This window comes from Pungitius pungitius, chromosome 3 (genome assembly GCF_949316345.1).
Source record: "Pungitius pungitius chromosome 3, fPunPun2.1, whole genome shotgun sequence".
In the NCBI taxonomy this organism is placed as follows: Eukaryota; Metazoa; Chordata; class Actinopteri; order Perciformes; family Gasterosteidae; genus Pungitius; species Pungitius pungitius.
In genome coordinates, this window is record NC_084902.1 from 2,594,413 (window position 1) to 2,618,099 (window position 23,687).

The 23,687-nt window shown below is 47.8% G+C and overlaps 3 protein-coding genes across 6 annotated transcripts; 1 reads left to right on the plus strand and 2 right to left on the minus strand.

Annotated features, from left to right (window-relative positions):
* Positions 1-2,969: 2,969 nt before the first annotated feature.
* Positions 2,970-4,907, plus strand: si:dkey-243k1.3 (endonuclease domain-containing 1 protein-like). 2 transcript variants are annotated; one of them, XM_062561607.1, is made up of 5 exons: positions 2,970-3,177; positions 3,297-3,397; positions 3,562-3,676; positions 3,875-4,085; positions 4,167-4,907. In XM_062561607.1, exons 1-5 carry the CDS (start codon positions 3,088-3,090, stop codon positions 4,556-4,558), a joined length of 909 nt encoding a protein of 302 aa, XP_062417591.1. In that variant the 5' UTR covers positions 2,970-3,087; the 3' UTR covers positions 4,559-4,907. The 2 variants fall into 2 exon arrangements, with proteins under 2 accessions (XP_062417591.1, XP_037321021.2); XM_037465124.2 differs by having other exon boundaries at positions 2,971-3,177; positions 3,929-4,085.
* A 2,560-nt stretch (positions 4,908-7,467) lies between these two features.
* LOC119223001 (TRPM8 channel-associated factor homolog) lies at positions 7,468-14,517 on the minus strand. The gene is made up of 12 exons (XM_037480059.2): positions 14,338-14,517; positions 12,987-13,709; positions 12,536-12,752; positions 12,181-12,466; positions 11,507-11,802; positions 10,542-10,710; positions 10,300-10,391; positions 10,008-10,218; positions 9,323-9,559; positions 8,996-9,204; positions 8,777-8,890; positions 7,468-8,455 (listed from the first exon to the last, which is right to left on the minus strand). Exons 2-12 carry the CDS (start codon positions 13,616-13,618, stop codon positions 8,213-8,215), a joined length of 2,706 nt encoding a protein of 901 aa, XP_037335956.1. The 5' UTR covers positions 13,619-13,709; positions 14,338-14,517; the 3' UTR covers positions 7,468-8,212.
* A 2,596-nt stretch (positions 14,518-17,113) lies between these two features.
* Positions 17,114-23,656, minus strand: LOC119222983 (TRPM8 channel-associated factor homolog). Of its 3 annotated transcripts, none has more exons than XM_037480038.2 (13): positions 23,408-23,656; positions 22,791-22,856; positions 21,843-22,531; positions 21,097-21,310; positions 20,582-20,873; positions 19,960-20,261; positions 19,692-19,866; positions 19,342-19,436; positions 18,981-19,191; positions 18,565-18,801; positions 18,177-18,400; positions 17,922-18,035; positions 17,114-17,692 (listed from the first exon to the last, which is right to left on the minus strand). In XM_037480038.2, exons 3-13 carry the CDS (start codon positions 22,490-22,492, stop codon positions 17,450-17,452), a joined length of 2,757 nt encoding a protein of 918 aa, XP_037335935.2. In that variant the 5' UTR covers positions 22,493-22,531; positions 22,791-22,856; positions 23,408-23,656; the 3' UTR covers positions 17,114-17,449. The 3 variants fall into 3 exon arrangements, with proteins under 3 accessions (XP_037335935.2, XP_037335925.2, XP_037335943.2); XM_037480028.2 differs by having other exon boundaries at positions 21,843-22,605; XM_037480046.2 differs by having other exon boundaries at positions 19,342-19,433; positions 21,843-22,605; positions 23,408-23,655.
* Between the last annotated feature and the right edge of the window lie 31 nt (positions 23,657-23,687).

Consider the following 23,687-nt stretch of genomic DNA (forward strand, 5'->3'; position numbering starts at 1 on the left):
CCTCGGGCCTCTCCTCCCGTCGGACTCTCGCTGAGGGCGAGGATGCTTTTTGAAAGAAAAGGGTCAGATTGACCGGACTCTCTGGGATCCCATCAGGCGACAGAGTCAGAGTCGAGTCAATTAAAGGTGCAGTCCACTCAAATTAACTTCTGGGCTTAATAAAAAGAAAAAAAAAGATGAAAGACTTGCCTAAAATCCATCATAGTGGCGGTTTAATGCGTTTCCCTGTCATTCAGAGTTATCTTTAATGATTATCTGCCACAGTCGTCACTTTGAAGGCTGTGAAATCCTTCTATTGAGACAAAACTGCAATTTACGTGTTTTGAGTGTGGATGAAAATCCGCCCTTCACTGATTGGACCATCGGTTTGCAGAAGGATCTTTTTTCTTCCAGGTGGATGAACACTTGAATAATCTTCCATTAAAATAGTGTTAAAAAAAGAAAAAGAAAAAACGACTTCAAAAGGTGAACCTAAAAATCCTGATGCAACAGTGCCGCCTGGTGGCGGACGTCGGTAACAACAGCTTCCTGTGAGCCGACACAAAGAGAGAAAGTAGTGCTTCACCTTTAGAGTGTGTGGTCACATGCGCCGAGCGGTTCACGGGTTAATGTTTAAATGAAAACTGAAAGAAAAGGAATGAGGAAACAGACAAAGAAATACAGTCCCAACATGGTGTACTGAATACTAAATAAACGTCAGCAGAGTAATGTGAAAATTGAAGGCTGATTAAATAAAGCTCCACGCTCTTTATCTTATCCTTAATGTTCTGTGTGGTTTCTCTGGCATCAACCAGCCTCTGTGGCTTTGTTCCAGTTCAACCTTCAGGTGGCCACTTTTTATCCCAGGACGGCTTCAATAAGGAGTGACGATGACTTTATGAATTAAATTACAATCTATTGAAGCCAGCACGGAAACCCATGGTCGAATGTTTAATCCATTTCAACAGTTTATGTGCAGCAACGGCGAAGCATCCTGGGAACCGGTTCACCGTTACGGTGACCTTTGAACTTCTAATTTCATCGTAAAGATGAATCATCCTGGTCAACTCCCTTAAGACACAGGAGGATTTAGAGAAGTTCAACCTGAGGGTATGACGCTACACATTCCTACAAAGGGGAACTTTACCTCACCACACAGTTTAGTTCAGTGGAGGATATAATGGATCAACCAGTGAAATATGTTGGGTTACCTATAAACACCTGCACTGTGTATTGGAGAATAGCAACAACAGGACGCACATCTCCAGTGAGAGTAGTGGGAGTGGCCCAAATGTGAGGTTTGCACACGGCGTCTGATTGTGGGGAAAACAACACATCTAAATCTACCAGGAAAAAATCATATGCAGTAACACAAGGGTTCTTGGGAAATTAGTGACTCTTCAAATGTACCGGAACCCACATTTTGGGTGTAAATGTCTCGCCTCCGCAAAGCTGTAACTTCGCGTTTCACTGGAAAATGACGTCCGATGATGAACGATTACATCAGACCGTGTGACCAATGATGGAACCCAGCCATCTCCCTCACAAGAAGGCAACGACTCCTTCCACCCAAATCTGTGCAGGCCTGGCCTCGGACTGGGTGGTTTCTATGAGGGCCGCATTTCCCCCTGCAGAGATGTCAGGTGCAGGCGGTTTAGCCCACAACAAATGTTCAGACATCGGCTGCACGGTGACACATCTTTTGAGTTCCACCTTCCCGTTCATCCGAGTAGGACAGCAAGGATGCTAAATGGGGCAACATATCATCATCATCATCATCATCATCGCGATGGCCTATGCGCGATGTACATACCCCATTTTATTTGGGGTAGAACCATCTCATCGGCTTGGCCCCAGTACAACTAGAACGCGAATTATTACCTCGCAGCTGTAAACTGATGCAGCGAGGTCATACGAGGCAGAAGGTGTGACAAGGTGCCCCCCCCCCCCCCCCCCACACACACACACACACACACAACAATGACCTCAGCTGATTGCTTTACGATGTCAGGGATGGACTGTGAAGGTTTTGTGGCAGCTTGTCTCACTTACAGTGCAGGCCATAGATCCACTGTCTGTTATCCACCCCCCCCCCCCCACTCTCTCTTACTCGCAGTGTGTATTGGAGAATAGCCGTGCGACAGCGGGACGCAGCATCTCCAGCTGACCTCTTGACCATTGCGGGGGCGCATGTTGCAGTTTAATGATGAAATTGCGAAACTATTACCACATTTAGCGTGCGTTTTGTGTGTAAGTGAGAAAAGTAGGAGGGGCCTCCGCTGCTCTGGTTGTGGGAAAAACAACACATGAGCAGATAAACCTTCCGGGGAAATTGATATGTACTTACGCAAGTGTTTTTGTGGTATCTGGCACTCTTTAAATGTACTGGAACCCACATTCCGCCTAAATGTCTCAGCTCAAAATAACCGCGAAGCTGTAACTTCCTGTTTCACTGTAAAATGCCGTCCGATTATCAACGATAACTTGACACTGTGTAACAATTGCAAACTTTTTTTAATGGTGATAAGCTTTTTTAGTGGAATTAAATGTGATGGTGGGTTTCACTTCCAGTAACTCTGTTAAATGAACTCTGATTATTAAGAGTACTCGGGTCAGAAGAAAATCCTAAAATGCCCATTTGAAAGTTAGTTGTGATTTTTCTTTTAGTTCCAGTTTTTAATAATGCAAAAGCTGGATTTAATCAAATGCATTGGAGGAACTACCCTTGAACTTGAGTAAAACTTGAGTCATTATCATCAACGTACCTATTTGTTTTTCACTTCTTCGGTCAACACACAAAAACATCTTCTTCACATACAGACGCCATGTGGGGTCCTCCACTCATTCCTCCGTTTTCATCCCACTCGATGTTGGTCTTCAACCTCCATGCCGCACGCGTTGAGCGGCTTGTGTTTACCTGCACACAAGCGCCACGTGTCAGCAGGAGTTCAGATAAAAAGGACAAGTCACACAAGAAAGCCAGTCTCTGCTCAGGAGGGACGGCGGGCGGGTGCACCTGGGCTCTGGGTTGGGATACGAACCAAAATATCAGGTTTTGTTGTATTTGAACGAACTCTGCCGGACGGTGAAGAACCCTCGATACCAAAAATGTTGTCCAGGATGCAAACTCTGGGGAATTTGTTCGCTCTTCTCTCGCTCCTCTGCTGTGTTCATGCAGATGTGGTGGAACGCTTCGAGGTTTGTAAAACTAATTCCAGTTAAAACTTTTCAAAATGATCATCCGTGTGTGTGTGTGTGTGTGTGTGTTGCACATGTGACTCCCTCGGAAGACTGAGTTGTTGTGTCCTTTGTCCCAGGATGTGCCAGAATGCGTGAAGTACTTCTATAAAGAGAAGGTGCCAGAGTGGGGGGCTTCTGCACCCGGTGCTGCACGTCTCTGTCATCGCTTCAGCAACAGGTAGGTAAAATAAATCAGTCCTTTTTGTCATGTGGTTTATGCACAGCATCATTAATGCAACTTCACAAGAGCCCTCAGTCGCATGTGGAGAAGAAAAACCTGACTGGTGTTTTGCGCCGCTAAATGTCACTTACGCCTCACGTTTTCCCGCTTTGATCCCCCAGGTACCACTTCGCCACCCTGTATGACACTAACCACCGTATCGCCGTCTACGCTGCCTATAAATTCCAGCCGAGCAACGGGGGGGGCAGGGAGAAAAGGTGGTTTGTAGAGCCTCAGGTTTGTTTGTGTTGTATACGTGCATCGACAAAATCCTCGTGTGTGTGTCCTAAATATCAGGTTTGGAGGGAGCAATATGGTACAGGAACAAGGCGCTAATTGTAACACAAATTGACCACATTGTAACACATCGACGTGTTGTTGCGAATGCAATGCATTCTGGGATTCATTAATATTTAATGCATCATTATCTTTCAGTATTTGAGCCGGAGTGACAGTCAGTTTAAAGCTGAAGGTGTCGCTGCCTTACAGCTGGTGGACATGTCCTGGCAAGCCGAGATGAAGGAAGGCTACTGGCTGGGGAAGGACCACCCGGGGGTCTACCAAGGGGAGAGACAGGCCCTGAACGAGGACTACACGCACTCTGGCTTCGACCGTGGTCACCTCAACCCCAACGGACACCACGCGGGTAACGGGGTTGAAAGTGGTGGGAGTTTAAACCCTTGACTCGACGTACCTTCCTGTAATCCCCGACTCCTCTCGCTTACAGTCCCTAGCCGCAACGCCACGTTCACCCTGACCAACGTGGTTCCTCAGAACCCCAAGCTGAACCAGGACGCCTGGAGGATCCACGAGTCCCGGCTCGCCGACCTCTTCCGGGACACGTGCTCCGAGGCCTTCGTGCTGGTCGGCGCTGTCCCCTCGGCGGGCGACTGGATCGTTAAAAACAACGTGAGACGGGTGAACATCCTGGAGTACCTGTGGAACGCCTACTGCTGCGTGGACAACAATGGCGTACCCGTTCAGAGCGGCGGCGCCACGGCGAGGAACACCGGGGCCAACCGGGTGGAGCAGCTCTCACTGGACGAACTGGGAGAGTTCCTCCAGCAGTTCTCCAACTCGCCAGTGGGGGCGCTGTTTTACAACAACTGCAGGGCGTGAGGGGCGACAAAAGAATGACGTAAACCGACCAATACATTCCTTTTTATTCTTCTCATTTAATTTAATCAAAGATGGATGAATTGAAGAAAATAAATGAATTATTTGTATTTTTTTTATTGAAATCGAAGGCAAGGTGTGTACAAGGCCTGTATCAGAAAATCATCTACTTCAATATATTGATCCACTTAGAGAAATGCAACAAAAAGATCAACCAACTCATTCTTAATATGTAAAGAAAACACACACAGAAACAGGAATCAATGTTTAAGCACATAGAGTAGCACCTTCATAGCAAATTATCAATGAAAAGAACAGTGAACAGATTCACTAAAGAAACATCTAAATTAGGGCCGGGTGTCACGGTTTGGTCTCTCTTCCTGGTTTATTTTGTAGTTTTCACGTCTCTTGTTGTTCCTGGGTAACTTCACTTCCTGCCTTGTCCTGTGATTGCCTGATTGATTCCACCTGTGTCCAATCACCTGCACCTCCCTTGTGTATTTAAGCCCTGTGTGCCTGTTGTCCTGTGTCGTGTCATTGTCTATATGTCCCACGCTGTTGGAGCACGTTATCAGTTTTGTCTGGAATAAAGAGCACTCTTTTTGATCGAGAACCTCTGCTTTTGAGTCCTGCTTCCGCCTGCTCCAGCACCATCCCTGACAGAATGACACGACCAAAGAAGGACTCAGCAGACTCCTGGTACGACTTGGGCCCGGAATACCTGGATGTGAGGAGCCCTTTTTTCCAGCGCAAGACGAACTTCATTTTTGGTCCCAGGGGCTATCAGAAGGCGTGCCTGGAGATAAGGGACCTCCTCAACCCGAGGAAGAGCCCGAGGAGGAGGAGGAGACGAACCCCTCCAGCCCCGGCTCCTGACCCGGCCCAAAGACGCTCGCCCCAGCCCGTTCCAGCGCCGAGACGCCCGTCAGCGCCCGTTCCGGCGCCGAGACGCCCGTCAGCGCCCGTTCCGGCGCCGAGACGCCCGTCAGCGCCCGTTCCGGCGCCGAGACGCCCGTCAGCGCCCGTTCCGGCCCCCAGAGTCCAGTCTCCGCCCGTTCCGGCCCCCAGAGTCCAGTCTCCGCCCGTTCCGGCCCCCAGAGTCCAGTCTCCGCCCGTTCCGGCCCCCAGAGTCCAGTCTCCGCCCGTTCCGGCCCCCAGAGTCCAGTCTCCGCCCGTTCCGGCCCCCAGAGTCCAGTCGCCGCCCCCGCCCCCACGGCCCCCGACGATGACCCCTCCCTCCCACCCTCTTGTGACCGCCTGGAAGTCGGTCCTTGAAGGGGGGGTGGGGTCAGGGGTTGGGCCGGAGCCCCACGCCACGACGACGCCGCAGCCGCACTGCTCGGCGCCCCCCGCCACGACGACGCCGGAGCCGCACAGCTCGGCGCCCCTCGCCACGACGACGCCGGAGCCGCTCAGCTCGGCGCCCCCCGCCACGACGACGCCGGAGCCGCACAGCTCGGCGCCCCCCGCCACGACGATGACGACGCCGGAGCCGCACAGCTCGGCGCCCCTCGCCGCGACGACGCCGGAGCCGCACTGCTCGGCGCCCCCCGCCGCGACGACGCCGGAGCCGCTCAGCTCGGCGCCCCCCGCCACGACGACGCCGGAGCCGCACAGCTCGGCGCCCCCCGCCACGACGATGACGACGCCGGAGCCGCACAGCTCGGCGCCCCTCGCCGCGACGACGCCGGAGCCGCACTGCTCGGCGCCCCCCGCCGCGACGACGCCGGAGCCGCACAGCTCGGCGCCCCCCGCCGCGACGACGCCGGAGCCGCACAGCTCGGCGCCCCCCGCCGCGACGACGCCGGAGCCGCACAGCTCGGCGCCCCCCGCCGCGACGGAGCCGCACAGCTCGGCGCCCCCCGCCGCGACGGAGCCGCACAGCTCGGCGCCCCCCGCCGCGACGCCGCAGCCGCACAGCTCGGCGCTCACCGCCACTCTGAGGCCCGGTCGCCGACCCAGCAGGGCCCCCGAGACCCCGAGGCCCGGTCGCCGACCCGGCAGGGCCCCCGAGACCCCGAGGCCCGGTCGCCGACCCGGCAGGGCCCCCGAGACCCCGAGGCCCGGCCGCCGACCCGGCAGACCCCCCGAGATCCCGAGGCCCGGCCGCCGACCCGGCAGACCCCTCGAGACCCCGAAGCCCGGCCGCCGTAGCGGTCGGCCCCCCGAGACCCTGAAGCCCGGCCGCCGTAGCGGTCGCCCCCCCGAGACCCTGAAGCCCGGTCGCCGTAGCGGTAGACCCCCCGAGGGACCCGACGAGTGGCCACCATCACCCTGAGTTCCCTGCGCGGTCCAAGATCGTTGGGTTCCCACCCTCCCTCCCCTTGTCTGTGTTTCTCTGGTTCTGTTCCCCTTGAGGACCGTCTGGAATTCGGTCCTTGAGGGGGGGGTTCTGTCACGGTTTGGTCTCTCTTCCTGGTTTATTTTGTAGTTTTCACGTCTCTTGTTGTTCCTGGGTAACTTCACTTCCTGCCTTGTCCTGTGATTGCCTGATTGATTCCACCTGTGTCCAATCACCTGCACCTCCCTTGTGTATTTAAGCCCTGTGTGCCTGTTGTCCTGTGTCGTGTCATTGTCTATATGTCCCACGCTGTTGGAGCACGTTATCAGTTTTGTCTGGAATAAAGAGCACTCTTTTTGATCGAGAACCTCTGCTTTTGAGTCCTGCTTCCGCCTGCTCCAGCACCATCCCTGACACCGGGACTCGATTAAAAATATTAATCTAATTAATTAGAGGCTTTGTAATTAATTAATCGAAATTAATCGCATATATTATACATACAAATATATGACCTGAGAACAGTGAGAAGTCATTTTTTTCACATGGATTTTTATTTTTATTCAACCAATTCCAGTGTAGCAATAGCATATTTAGAAATATAGTACTTTCAGAAATTCAGGTAGCCTATAGGTAAGTAGACCTTTACTTTCAAGTACATTCGGAACATTGGTTATTTTTTCAGACGTGGTCTTAGTTACCCTGGTCCTTAAACCAGTCATCTGGTGCAGTGTGGGTTGGGTGTGGGTCCTTGTCGGGCTAACGTCCACGCTAGCTGCTAATTGTTTTGCGTTGAGGTGATACTTGAGGCTCGATACGAATTCCTTGTTGCACAGCTTGCACACAACCATGCTCTTATCGACGCTTCCATCCGTGTGTTTATTATAATAAGATTTCCCATTCACGGGGCCACCCGACACGGTCTCGTCAGCTTCTTCGTTCATGTTCACTGTGGTTTGTTGTTGTCTGAAGTCATGAACGCTAGTTGGTGCTCCAGTATAATCGGTCCCCCCGAAACTCATCCAGTGAGAAATGTTCCGCGGTGCAAAAAAAAGTGTAAAAATGCGTAAAAAATGTGTAATGCGTTATTTTTATGTGTAATTAATTAATCTTAATTCATATTGTAATTAATTAATCGCAATTAACGCGCTAAAGTCCCGGCCCTAATCTAAATACTTCCAATAGAAGTAATATGACTCTGAATAAGGAGATATGCTTTTTAATTAGAATGTGCCTTTTACTTTTACTAAGAGTGCTAATATTTATTCACACGAATACCTTTGACAATACGAAAAATATGCCCAGTTATATAAATGCATTCCTAATTATGAACCGCCACCCAGCTTGTTTTTCAATTTCAAAAAGCTGCAGCTTGAAGCTCAGCCATACTGGACCATGGGGTGGTCACTCCATGGAGGCAGCATGGAGAGTTTCTCCTCAGTGGCTGCTTGTATGGGCCAGCCCCAGGCCTTGAAGAACGCAGACAGGTTCATCCCCACAGCCTGGGAGAAGGTCTGGGCGTACAGGTTCATCTTTCCATCGTTGTCCTGAGGGAAGGCGGTCATCTGGTGGTAGGCAGCAAACACCTTCTTGAAGGCATCCCAGCCAAACTTTTCCTGGAGCTGCACAGAAGGAGTGAGAGGTTGAGGGAAACGTTGAAGCAACAGTGGGTGGGTGGCGAAATTAAAGTTTGTGAGTGAGTTAAGAAATATCTTAACATTTGTTGGATGCATGGAAATAGTTGGAGATATAAATTATGAATAATAACTCCATTCAAATGATGGCTATTTAACGTGCATCACTCTACCTAAGATTTAAGGGAAAAAATGGTCAATTTAGCCAAACTCACATTTCTTTAGGGCTGATCCCAAAATAGCAAAATTGTGTGTGACCCAAGGATAACGAATATATACAGAATTTAAAATACAGTAATTCTCTTTCACCTGCAGGTATGTCTGAAGGGCCACCCACGTGTTCCAGTCGCTGAGCTTCTGCCCTCCTGCAACAAACTTGTCAACTAAAGTCTTGCGATATGTTAAGGCCATATTCGAATGAGCCTGCAATGAAAAAGTCATAATAATGTCATGTAAACCAGACTGAGATATAATTCCCTCACAGAAAAGCAATCAAAATGTGTGATAGATGAAAGTAACTAACTCCACCTGTTCCCTGCTGATCCCCAGCACCTCTTCATGCACGTACACAGACCACAGGTTGCATGTGCACTCTGTGGTGTATGGTCGGAACTCCCAGCCGCTTCTCTGTTGGTTGTGTCCCAGTTCATGGATGGGCCCCCACATATTTTTTGTTCCAACCAGATCAGCTGCGACAGCCGTTGGCCCCATGATAGGGTACCCCGAGTGCATCCAACCTGCACAGAGACGTTAGTAACACAGACAGCGAGCACATTCGATCATTAGCATTACCCTACCATGTACGTTTTTAATCAGGAGGTCTTTCAACTGAATTTGTGGGCAAAACACACGTACCAGCAGAAATCTGCACGTCTGCTACGATGCGTTCTTTGCGGGTAAATGTGCTCGGTTTGACAGCCAGATCTGCAACGGCCCTCATGATGCCATTCCAACGAGCTGCCAGGTCGTCAATGCCCTCCAGGTCTCGGACAACGTCTGATGGTACAGTGAGGATGACGTTGTCAAACTCCAACTCTGCCCAGGGTGAGGGAGCTTTGCGCAGCAGTGACCAATCAGCTGCTGTTGTCACGCCTGAAACCAGCAAAGAGTCGAATCAGATCAAAGCTTTGAATTGCAGCAATAATTTGTCAAAAGATCCATTGTACGCAGACTGTAAATACAGCATGATGTCCTCGTGCCAAAAACTAATGGTTTAAAAAAAGAAAACAGTACCTTTTTACTCATGAATACAATATAAAATAGTAGTGGGCTTTTGTTATCGGAAATTTACTGCATTGTTGCAAAAATGATGCAGTAAAGTTTATGAGCAATTTTGAATTTGTTATAAAAATGTTCCCCTTAAAAAAACAGTTGTGTCCCTTCCCATTGTCTTTATTTTTTTAATACACATTTACTTAAATCAAACTCACATTATTCATACTGCTGCTTGACGTACATAGTGTCCTCAAAGTGACTCACACTATTTACGCGAGCGCATGAACTCGAATTTTGACAGTGATTTGCCGCCATCCACACTCACCTGACTTGTAATAAGGAGCAGCTACAGCCATCTGCACTATGACCTCCGCCCCCTTCACCGTCGCGTTGGGTGGAGCCACCAGGTAGATGAGTCCCCCCCACAGGTTCGACACCTGCATCTTCTCTGAGGTTACAGGAATGTGCTTAAAAACACTCGGGGCTCTGTGCAACTTTTTGTGCCTCAGGTAGTCAGTTTGACAACCGATCTGGATCTGAGGGAGACGTGAGATGAGTGGGACTGCTTTGAGATTTGATGTTCCAGAAGAGTTTTTACTTGATTAGGAGTACCGTACCACCCAGTTCTTGTTGACAATGTTTGCTGGTACGATCATCTCGGTCCTCATACCAGGAGAGAGGTACAGGCCGGTGCTGATCCACGTCCACTCTTCAAGAATAATGATTAGCAAAAGATCGGTGTAAGCAACAAGAGGTATTTAATGGTATCGATGCTAATGCCATAAAATACCGCACAATATACCTAGAGTTCGGCATGAAACTCTTAGAATCACATTTGTTCAAAATGGTGAGATCAGACCTGCAGTGTCAGCATTAATGTTGAGCCTTTGGTTTTGCACTGTTGCCATCGGAGGCTCAGTGAAGATGGCCAGAAGGGCATCGGGATCTGGGGACGCATTGTATACCTCCGCCGCTATAGTCAGAAGGAAAAGGTCTTTGGGTTTCTCCACAGGGTTCTTCGAACTCACCTTGAAACAAAGTGAACATGAATATTCTTAAAAACTGATCCCGATAGATTGATAGGCCTAGTTAAGTGATGACATCAAAAGGTATCCTCGCAGATTGGGAGTATTTCAATTGCATTTCAATGGCGAGAGAGCAACATTGTTACTCTATTTTCAAAGCAAACATGAGTATTCTTAAAACGGATCCTTGCAACACAACCGGATTGGTTGACAGCCAACAGGTTTTCGGTGAGAAGATTGATAGTTTATTGCTGAGAACAAAGGTTCTCAGCAATAAACGCCAGCAGATTGGGAGTATTTAAATTGCATTTCAACGGCAGGAGAGCAACACGGCAACATTATTTTTTGGCGCATTGAGAAACAGGAGGAGAGAGGAAAATTTCAGACAGACGGGGCGTGCACAGTTTCAGTTGGAGTGCAGGCTAGCTAGCTAGCTAGCAAACAAGCTAGCAAACAAGCCAGCTATCTAGCTAGCTTGCTAATTTTTTTGATTTTTGGCGAAACATGTCGGAATTAAGATGCCAGCTACGAATTCCGCCATGTTACTCTGGTAGCATGCTCTGTAACACCACTTTACTGATAAGAAAAATCACAATTTATTTTTGCACTGGTCAGACCTTCAGTGAGGGGTCTACTTCTATTACTGTTGTGTCGTAGTTGTAGCCGCCGTACTCTTACTTCTATTTTGTAATTACAAATATATTATGTGTTTGAGACGAATATCACACCTACCACAAAAGACAATAAATTCAACACACCATATATTCAATCACGGGCCCTAAAGTAATTTGTGACCCACCTGTGGCATGAACTTCAATATGTCGGTCAGGAGGGACAGCACCTGGGTGTAGTTGTAGCTGCTGTGGGCCTCCATTTTCAAGTATTTTACGCAATCATTGCGCAATTTCACAAGCTTTTCCTCCTCTTGCTGGCTGAGTGTTTCACCCTGGGTAACATGACCAGCAAAGAGACGTAGAAGAGAGAGGAAGTGGTCTGTGTCACGCTTGGTCTTGGAAGGCGGAGGGACCTTGTAGGACTTTTGTTTGATGGTCTCTGGGGACACGCTCAGGCCCATTTTGTTCAGAATCTTGTTCCCTGTAACACAGTTAAAAGATATATCACCTGATATACTGGTAGACAGAACTTGTGTCCATGTGCATGTTGATAAGGAACCACAATAATCCCTGAGGTTTAGCTTTAGAGTTGAGGTTTACACAACCAGAAACCTTTATGGGTCCAAAATGATTCCAATACAAAAAGGCTTCATGGAAATATACATTTATGAAAAAAAACAGTACCTGAATAAATAGACCCAATGCAAAAAATGTCAAAGGCACTTTGACACTGATAAATATTTTATATTTAGCACTGATGAAATCCTTATTTTGGACTGTATTAACATGAAGTGTTAGCCCATTACAATATCAACATGCTCAACATCGATATCTATGTATATAATCTATATCGTCATACCGTGGAAATCTGTCATTGGGTTTTGCTGACTATGTCCTTGTGCCCAGTACCACGAGTGTCCACCAATCAGCAGACCTCCTCCCTGTGCCACGAAGTCTTGGATTTCCTCCTTATGATCATCGCTGTACGCTGTACACACAAACACACTCAGGTCTTCCCTGAACTCCGTCCTCTCGTGCTTTAACCCTGACTCCCATGGAAGATGGAGCTTAGGCGCAACACCGACCACCCCCTGCCGGCCTTGGTCCAGCCAACCAATGGCGTTTTTCCAAAATGAAGCCAGTCCCTGTAAAGAAAACAATTTTAATACGTTGCTCAAAGAATTCCAAAGAACATTTAATGATTCACACAGCACCTTTAATTTCAGAGGGTATTCATGTGTGATGAGAATGACTCGTCCCTGCCCATAGTAGCTTCCTGCCAGAACCACCCTTCCATCATCACCGGTACAGATGGGGAATGAAAACGGGCCGTGGACCAACGCCTCGGAAAATAAAATGTCACCCAAGAGTTTAAAGTCTGAAACGCCCTTGAGTAAGAACTCCAGGTCATCTGCAGGATCCTTTACAACACTATGTCAGGGAAGAGAGGAGGGAGAGATTGATGGGTGGACTGGGAGAAGAATTTACAAACTTAACTGATGTCAATCATCCGTATCCAACTACGTTTGCGTATACAACCTGCTCATCATACAAAACAATGCAATGTTATTAGATGCAAATTAAACAAAGGAAATTGCTTCAGTTTTCAAACTCTAAAATGTGGTTAAGGATGGCAGTTCAAATGGTAGAAGAGTATTCACACACCGTAAAGCCCTCCACGAGGATGGGGGCTCTGGGGAAACAGGCAGGATCTCTACCTCCCCATAGCTCTTAGTGAAGTAGATCCCTGCCACAGCTGACACTTTATTTCCTGGAAACTGTACAATTGCGTTCTCCTCAGGATGCGTATGAGCCCAGTGCCACGCTTGCCCCGCTATCAGCACTCCTCCTCCGGCTTTCAGAAAAGCCACCAGCGCCTTCGCCTCTGCTTCGACGCTGTAGGCGTCCGTCACGTACACGCCGACACGCCGGTTCTCACTGAAGGCCCCGACAACTGCGACTTTGAAGCTGGATTTACTGAGGTTATCAGCGACTCCGCTGACCTGCCTGTGGATCCCCACGGACACGTTGTCGGACCCATCCCCTCTCAGCCAGGTCACGGCGCTCTCCACCAGAGCGGGAAAGGCCGTCAGGTAGCCCTCGTGACCCAGGACCACCACCCTCCCGCGGCCGTACAGTGACGCCGCCATCAGGACCTGGCCTTTGCTGTTCATCGCTAAAGGAAAAGCGTGGTCTCCAGTCAGCACCAGCTCACTGGGAACACAGGGGCCACGGAGGTCCAGCTCCCTCAAGCCTCTCATCAGGGACTTGTAGGACTGGGTGGTTTGAGTGGACATTGTGGTAGGGATGGATGAGCAGAAGGTTGGATGCAGGAGAACGGCGTTGAGTCAGAAGTGAGTTGCGTTGGTGAGTTTTCTGACCGTCTTGCTGGGAAAGAAAGTGATGCAATCAGCTTGTGGGATGATGCATGGATTTTTGACAGAGACCAGAGACCGATGCTGCATCATGTCTTGAGGCAAAAGAACATGTATGTGGGCGTGAGTGGTAAAGAATGCTAACAGTCTGCAGGACATATACATTGTAAATGTGGTATGATCAATTACTATCAATTCTTCCAAATCAAAGTTTTTTTTTAATCTTTTTATGATTTTGTTTTTTTATCTTGACATTCCAACAATATCTTTGTAGTTTATTTTAACCATTTATGTATTTCCTGATTTTTTTTTCTCTCTTGTGTTGTTTAGAAAGACAATGTTAGGAACAAAATCTCATTAATATTCTGATATTTTTGCCATATAGAATGTCCCATTGTCCATTGCCTGTGATTTTCACTTATAAAAATAAAACAAACCCTTAATCTTACACAACATTCCATTACAAGTCCTTCGACTGAGCAGAAAACTACTGTTATAAAAAGGCTGGATGTGGGCAACAATGAGAAAAACAATTTATTTGTTCTAAAATACCAATCAATTATGCTTTGTTCACACAACTGTATGTTTTAGTTGCCAGGTAATATCTTTTTAAACATGCACAAGAAACAAATGTATCTTACCTTCCACTCAGCCACTAATAGAACGTCAGAGAATCAGCTGGCTAGAGTTTAAAAATCAAATAGGATGAATAGTGCAATATTTTGCAAAATAGAAAATCTACCTTCCGCAGTCTGATCTGAATAACAAATAGGGATCTTCGGAGGTTTATGTCGTCGCTCTGCTGGACTGTCCCTTTATGTATCTTGTAAGGTGTGTCCATTATTTTGCAACCTTTGTGCGATTGGCTGCACAGGCATCGGTAGCTCCGACCACTTTAGTCACTGCCGGCGGTCGTCCGCGCCCTGGGCTTTTTATTACCTTCCTCTCTGGCTCCATCTTGCGAGCGTACCTGGAACACCTCGCTCACCTAACGAAATTTAATCATAACATATCCTGCATCCTCATATTTTATAAAATGATATGAATGATCTGTTCACCTACGACACCCTTTGTTCCCAAACTCGGACACAGGTCCTTCTCCCAGGATGGACATTACATTATTTATTTATTTATGTCATATTTATGTACATTTATAAATGGCTCATACATATATATGTTCAATTCATAATACAGAAATTATTACTATAAATCTACCACTACATGATCACAGCATATTCTAACTTCGACAGATGTTAAATTCCTAGCTTCCTGAAATGGGATCCACTCCTGTACCTTATTGGAATTTCCAGAGACGTGCTAGAACACATTATCAGGAGTAGAAATGGAAATAAAGATAATGAGGGGTTGTAATGGTAAAATATGTTATAACATGGTCTTGTGCTGAAAGAGTGATTATTGTCTGTATTGAACTGACGTGCAAAAGCAGGGTGATTCAAAGTTGCTGATTCTGCAAATTCCTTTTGGAGCTGTGTACAGAAGAGAAGAGTCGAACATGCTTCCACACAAATGCTCAAACAAAGCAACTCTGTTACAGTGTTAATTTTGGCAGCTATTTTTTATTTAGGTTAACTCTTTTTTTTAGACGAAAATGCATGTTAGTTTTAGTCACATTTAGTCATTTTAATCCTTCTTAGTTTTCGTCTAGTTTTCGTCTACAAAAACTCAGAACATTTTAGTCTAGTTTTAGTCGACGAAAGCTAATTTAGTCACATTTAATAGCCACATTGAACTAATTTTCTTCCCTTCTCAGGCCCAGGGACCCCCTGTGTTGTGTCTACAGCTGCATAATAGTCTAGCTACTTAGGTTGTCTATTAGTTATCCCTCCTAGGATCGGTCTATAGCAGGGGAGGGCAAACCCACAGTGGGTTCTAAAGTTTAACAGAGGGGCCCGGAACAAATGGATGAAGCATTTGTGTGAGCTAATATAAATTACATGTGAAAAATCATTACATGAAAGGCGTTTGGCTTTTAACGAATAGCAAAGCATTTATTTGCAAGGATAGGTAACAAATTTCCCAATAAAAGAGACCCCTTAACCTCCTACATTCGGTGCAATGCAATATTGTTTTGGGCTGGATCATCAGCCATTCTCAACTGAACCCCCACTTTTTTATTGAAGTCTATTCTTTCTCTTTCTCTCCGCTTTATTGTTTGGGGGTATCATGTCTCGGTTTTCCTCTTCCTGCTCTGTGCCGCCACATCCTTCACCTGCACTGAGCAGCTCTATCAAAACCCTCCACCTGTCACCTGTTATCACCTGTTATTTTGTTGCTTAGTAACGAACGTAAAGTGGCCGAGACTCGGTTTAACACCGTCTTCTCGCGATGTGGCGCGTGAACTGGTTTGAAGTGCGCGTGCCTCGAAACGCTGGCACCCGTCGCCGAGCTGTTAAACGGGTCTTCATCTCCACACGCGGCTTTAAGCCTGCTAGCAGTTAAACCAACTGACTGGTTAGTTATTAACTAGTTAGACTGAGACAGCGGAAGCCACACCCCACACTCACCGAAGCGTAAGACAGTCCTCGCGGTCCGTGTCGGTGGAACAAGAACCACCGGGGACCCCGCAGTGACCGAGCGGTCTGGGTCCGTCGGTGACGTCGGTGACGTCATCACGACGCTTTAATAACCGCTGTGTCCGTGTCTGTTTGGTGAACGCGAATTAAAAAAAAATAAAAGTATTGTAACTTCGTCACCACAGACTTTTTCGTCTCGTCTCGCCTCGTTAACGAAAGTTATCGTAGATTGGGTCATAGTTTTTATTTTTTAAGATCCGTTTTCGTCGTTAACGAATATCTTTCGTCCTAGTTTTCGTCAACGAAATTAATGTGTATTTGACCTCCTGCTTGCAAGCAATAAATGGACATTAACAACTTCGATCATTCATCAAGAGACTGTTTTTCCTATTAGACAAACATTGAAACAAATCATTCTCTTCTCCCAAACTAGTTTTATTGAAACATTCCACAACAGGGTAAAGAATGTTATCTGTTTGCCTGAGGATGACGTGTTTAGTACAGTTATAACGTGCTGCTGTGTCATTTCACATTATTACACATAACTTTATTTCTGAACTTCTTGGTTTTGGTTTCTTTGTATGTATGTATTACTTGTTACCAACATCTGGTGAAAATATTATGCCAATAGCTCTTTTGGAAATATATTTACTGAGAAAAATGGTGAATGGTGTTCAATACTTATTTCACACGCTGTATTAACTTGATAAATAAGTGGTTTAATTTTGTTTTCTATTTAAATACTGTGTGTTGATTGCATAGTGGTTAATATACAAGTGGATACTTTTAAATGCCCTATTGCTAATTTCCAAGTCTGTCTTATTTCTAGATTCAGTTGGTTTACAAAATCCAAAAGAAAACAGCTGAATACAAACACGTAGCAGAGGGTTGCATTAAATGTTTATTAGTGTCACATTAAAGGCAATCAGGTGATCTTATAAAGCCTGACTATACTCAGAATAATAAGTAGAACAATAGAAGCATTAAAGAATGTGTGTAAGGTCGGTGTTACATTTCCACGGTGTTCGTTGGGGCCTCTGAATGTTGTATATTGCTCCCTATAACTCATTCATTATAACTTGTGTGCATTTCTTTTTGTTCAAATATCCAAATAAATATGTAACACACACAACAAGGGAAGAAGAAAAGAGCTAACCCACTAAATATCGAATGCGATAACTTTGGCCGTCATTGATCTGCGTTTAGAATCAGCAGGAGCTCAGCCATACTGGACCATGGCGTGGTCACTCCATGGGGGCAGCGTGGAGAGTTTCTCCTCAGTGGCTGCTTGTATGGGCCAGCCCCAGGCCTTGAAGAACGCAGACAGGTTCATCCCCACAGCCTGGGAGAAGGTCTCGGCGTACAGGTTCATCTTTCCATCGTTGTCCTGAGGGAAGGCGGTCATCTGGTGGTAGGCAGCAAACACCTTCTTGAAGGCCTCCCAGCCAAACTTTTCCTGGAGCTGCACAGAAGGAGTGAGAGGTTGAGGGAAACCTCAAAAGCTCCATTGTTTTTAGAATATATCTGTGAGACAACCTATAATACCAGTGGTTTCCAACTTCGTCCTGGGAATTTTGTATAAAACAAGGTATGTGGCAAACACAGGTTTCTGCCTCCCCTTATTTCATATCATTATCATTATTTTTTTAGGGGGGGTGAGGGGGGGGGGGGTTTGTACACTTATCTCTCACCTGCATGTACGTGCCCAGGGCCACCCACATCGACCAGTTGCCGAGTTGCCTGCCCCCCGCCACGTGGTCCGCCGCTCGTTTTTTCTGGTCATTCAAATTCATAGCCGGATGAGCCTGCGTGGAACAAGGTGAAGTCATGTGATCGATAAACATCATCCAAACGAAACGCCAAATTCTGTTCTCAAACAAAAGGGGCCGTCTTTTGTGACCTCTGTTGGCATGACGACATGCCACAATACAAACACAGAAAATTACCTTTTCCCTGTTGATCCCCAGCACCTCCTCGTGCACGTACACCGACCACAGGTTACACGTGCACTCCGTGGTGTTTGGAGCAAACTCCCAGCAGCCTCTCTGTTGGTTGTGCCCCAGTTCGTGGATGGGGCCCCACATGCCATTGGTCCTCATGTGGTTAGCGTCGACCAGCTCTTTTGCAGAGGCCTGGTGCGCCATGATGGGGTAACCGGCATGCATCCAACCTGGAAAACAGCGTCATAGCAACGGAACTATTGTCGTTACGGTTCATTTACAGTAAATCGCACTGCAAGTTCATGCAAGCTGGTGATTTCATCCGTAATTAGGACACACAGCAAAAACAGAAAAGAGAAACATGCGTACAGTGTCAGAGCCCAACACGACTAACCATGGGAGATCTGCACATCTGCCACAAAGCGTTCCTTGCGAGGGAATTTGTGTGGTATGGCCGCCAGGTCAGCGATGGCCCTCATGATCTCATCCCAGAGGGCCGCCAACTCATCGGGGCGGTCCAGGCTCCGGACGACCTCCGAAGGCACCGTGAGGATGATGTTTTCGAACTCCAGCTCTGCCCAAGGCGAGGGGGCGGTGCGCAGCAGCGACCATTCGGCAGGTGTGGTCACGCCTGAGAGGAAGAGAGGCATCGAAAACGTTATTATAACAGTTATTTTTCACACGTTCTCTCACTTATCTCAGCATAATTAACCATAATCCCCACACACCATTTACCATCCCTCCCCTCCCCCCCAGTGAGGATTTGCACATCCGAAGACCGAAAACCAGCGTCTCCCACCGCGGACTCACCGGATTTATAGTAAGGCGCAGGTACGGCCATCTGCACGACGACTTCTAACCCCTCCACCTTCGCTTTGGGTGGCGCCACCAGGTAAATCAGCCCCCCCCACAGGTTCCACACCTGCATCATCTCCGAGGTGACGGGGAAGTACTCGTGAACACACGGCGCTCTCTTCAGTACTCCTTCCGGCAGACGGTCCGTCTGGCAGCCGATTTGGATCTGAGGGACAACGCGTGTTACTGATTGCGTCTCCTCTGGACACCGAGAGCAAGGTGTGTGTGTGTTCGTGTGTGTGTTTGTGTGTGTGTTCGTGTGTGACCCGTCTGGGCTGGACTTTACAATATTAACACGTTTATTTGTGAGGAGTACCTTCCAATCTTTGTTGACAATCTCTGTTGGCATGGCAACGTAGGTCTTCATGCCGGGTGAGAGGTAGAGCCCTGTACTGATCCACTCGTGTCCTGCTGGAAAACACACACACACTTAACTCAGCAGGATTGCGATGTGGCTTGCGGTCGAGGTGCCCCGACGGTGCCGCTCGTGGCGAGTGTGGGACGTTGGGAGAAGTCGTGTAACCGCGGTAACGATGGGGTGAAAGAGGGAGTTTTTGTGCGCAATAAACGGTAACTGCAAAATATTGAATTTACAGAAATGATTTTCAAAATCACTCATTCAGCTAGTAAGTTGTAACTGATGAACGGTTCTCTAGTCTGTCCGACCTGTCGCGTTGACGTTGATCTTGACTCTGTGGTTGTAGACCACGGGCATCAAGGGGTTGTCCCTGATGAGGTAGGGCAGCAGGGCATCGGGATCCGGGCAGGCCTTGTACACCTCTGTGCCCACACTGAGGAGGAGGTTGTCTTTGGGACTGTTCACGGGGCTGCTCTCACACGCCTGGAAAGGAGAAAAAAAATGACCACAAGAAGTTGCTGTGACACATCTGGCTGCCGCCAACGAAGCTGTGGTGCCGCGTTTTCGCCCACTGACCTGAGGCATGCTCGAGTTCTTCATGATCTCCGTGAGGGTGGCCAGCACCTGTTTGTAGGAGGGGCAGTCGTGAGCTTTCAAGCGCAGGTAGGTGACGCAGTCCGAGCCCAGCCTCTGGAGGCTCTCCTCCTCTTTCCTGCTGAGCTCCCCGCCGTGAGACACGTGGCCGGCGAAGCGCCGCAGGAGGTGGCGGAAGTGGTAGGACTCTTTGATGGCCTGGCTCGGCAGGGGGGCCTTGTGCAAACCACTATTGACGGTTTTTCCCAGCACGGTCAAGCCCATCACGTTCAGGATCTTGTTCCCTGGAAGACGTTCAAAGCAAACCGGATATTAACTCGCTGTTACTTTTAGGTCTAAACACCCGGCGATTCCTAGGCTTCCTGATGGATCCCGAGCCCTAATGATCTGTTCATCTTGTCTAACACCAGGTGCACATCTCATCACTTATTCCTGTATGCTGCTTTCATTGCCGCATAAGTGCAAGGCTTTGTGAAGGCACGTCCCTGATACGAGCCAGTGGTGCAGCATTATCACAACAGCAACGAGCCTTTTTTTTAGCTGAGCGTGCAGTGTGCATTGCGTGTGTGTGTCAGCACGGGACGAACTGAGCGGCGTTCGGTACCTGGGAAATCCTTCACTTCGTTTTGTCCGTGGCGAGACTGTGCCCACCACCAGGCGTGTCCCCCGACCAGCAGGCCTCCTCCCTCGGCCACAAAGTTTTGGATTTTCTCCCTGTGGTCATCGCCGTACGCTTTGCACACAAACACGCTCAGGTCGTCTCTGAAGGGGGTGTTCTCGCACCGCAACCCTGACTTGGCGAGGACGTCGACGGGGACATCTGGCATGACGCCAACGACCCCCTGCCGACCTTCGTCCAGCCAATGAAGGGCGTTTTTCCAGAATGGAGCCAATGTCTGCGATGAGGGACGTTTTCACAAAGCAGGCAGGTCAGCATGTAAAAAACATAAAACTATATAGAAACATCCAACTGCAAGTTAACATGTAACTAAATAAAAAGGCAGCGTAATGGCAAATTACTGTCACACTATGTTTGATACCCGATGGCCTACATGAACGTAATCTTAGTCTTCGGCTCACGAATGGAAACATTCCGCGTTAAACGAGTCCGATCTCTACCTCTCGTCCCAGGGTGCCTTCATGTGTGACCACAATGACCCGTCCCTGCCCGTAGTAGCTTCCGGCCAGGAACGCTTGTCCATTCTCCGTGGTCCCGATGGGGAAGGCTAGCGGGCCGTGGACCAGAATCTCCGAGGCCGTAATGCCTTGGATGTCGAAGTCTGAAACCCCCTCGAGTAAGAACTCCAAGTCGTCCTCAAAATCCTTTCCCATTCTGCATTTGAAAGGGAAAGTCTATTGATTATTTGTATTTTTATGTTGTGTCTTTATGAGTTTCGAATAGATACAAGTAGAAAGAACCCAATGTGATACATTAAATAAATGCAGTAAATTAGCTTTAGCTAAAAACACTATGATACTCACATCAGATGACTGTTAGAGTTTTATCTATGTTATTTGTATCTGTCCCTATCTAAATAAACTTGATAAACTGATAATTAATATTACTAATATACATACAGGTGAAAGGTTTGGACCCACTTTCATATTGAATTGGATAAGATGTGTCCAAACTTAATATATTAATATTGTATAGTTAGTACAGGAAAAACTTTCAAAGAATCTGACCTGATCTGCAGCCATTATTAACCATTTATTTTAACAAATAGTTATGGCAAAATAAAACATTATCATCATATATTCGCATTTTTTATATTGCATTGGCAAAGTTATGTTTGATTTTGACATTGCAATCGTGAAGTGGATTGCAGGTTAAAGGTTGTGTTAAATAAGAAGTGGGCACTCACACTACAGCCATCCAGGAGGCCGGGATCTGTGGGTAGACGGGCAGGCACTCTGCTTCGCCGCCACGGTGCGAGAAGTAGATCCCTGCCACGCCACACACCTTATTCCCTTCAAACTGGAGCAGCGGGTTCTCCCCGGGGTGCGCCTCAGCCCAGTGCCACGCTTGCCCCGCTATCAGCACTCCTCCTCCGGCTTTCAGAAAAGCCACCAGCTCCTTCGCCTCCGCTTCGACGCTGTAGGCGTCCGTCACGTACACGCCGACCTGCCGGTTCTCGGCGAAGGCCCCGACGACTGCGACTTGGAAGCTGGATTTACTGAGGTTATCAGCGACTCGGCTGACCTGCCTGTGGATCCCCACGGACACGTTGTCGGACCCATCCCCTCTCAGCCAGGTCACGGCGTTCTCCACCAGAGCGGGACAGGCCGTCAGGTAGCCCTCGTGACCCAGGACCACCACCCTCCCGCGGCCGTACAGTGACGCCGCCATCAGGACCTGGCCTTTGCTGTTCATCGCTAAAGGAAAAGCGTGGTCTCCAGTCAGCACCAGCTCACTGGGAACACAGGGGCCACGGAGGTCCAGCTCCCTCAAGCCTCTCATCAGGGACGTGTAGTCCCCTTCGTGTGTGTTTTTTTCCATGGGCTGGTTGGACATGGTGAGGAGGATTGTTGCTCCAAAGATCGGGCAAAGAGGCTGTAGAAAGAGGGTGAAGTCAAAGCTGATTTGAGGTGATTGCAGATAAACAAATGGTGTTACAGTTGGTCGCCCTGTGGGAAAAGAGAGAGAGCTGAGGTAGATACAAATCAAACAAAAAGATGCTGGCTGGCTCAGAGAGCAAAAAAATTCCAGTTGCCTCCAACTGGCACCAGAGAAGCCGGAGAGTTTAAAGCTATTTCATTCAAACAACAAATCAAAGCAACAGGTATTTGGGGGGGGGGGGGGGGGATTTTACCTGAAAGTCAAGTTGTCCTTCTGCTTGTATTATAAAACACACAGGTAATCCACCAAGGAAGACTGCCTGACAGGAGAGAGGAGGCAAAGTGAGAAGAGCGATGAGTACTCCGAAAAGAGGAGGGACTGCAGTGACAGAAACAGGCTGGAAATGACAGTCAGGTTCCAACACCAACGGAGTTATGTGTGTGGATACACCCTGAATGTGATACCTGCTCAACCTGTTGGGTAGTCAATATCTTTCCATGTTTAGAGGCGGACAATATACAATATTTACTGGTGGTGACCACTAAACCACTGTTTAAATGACAGTTAAAGAGTAAACACTAGCCTCCCCTCTTTGTTCTATGTCTGTGTTGATTCTAGACAATCCCGCATTAAAACGTGTGAATTGTGAATACAAAATTACAAATGTTTTAAACACTGTAATTGTCACATCAAACATCAAACCAAGTATAAATCAAAAACAAAAAGGGGTTACTTTAGTAACCCAGCCAGTGACAAGTTATAAAACATTCTCCACCCATAGGGAGAATATGCTTATTCATTACCACATTTAACCTGTATAATAGGGGAAGACGACACTAGAAAACGACCCTAGGACAATAGAAAATGTACCTCTTGTTTTTGAGTGTGTCTTGTGGCATCTGTCCGGTCGCTGAGGAGCGAACAGCTGAGCCCTCAGGTAACTAACGTCAGGGTTAAATTCACTCCACTGCGTTTCAATCAAAACACGAAACTCCCGAATCAAGAGACGCCATTTTTATTCATTAAAAAAAAACGTCTTCGTGTGGACGTGGTTTTCTCTGGCAGTTATTAAGGTTTTAAGACTATGCTAATTGTTAGAAAACCCGGAAAAGTCGAAGTCACGAGCGGAACCTTTTCGGGACAGGACAGT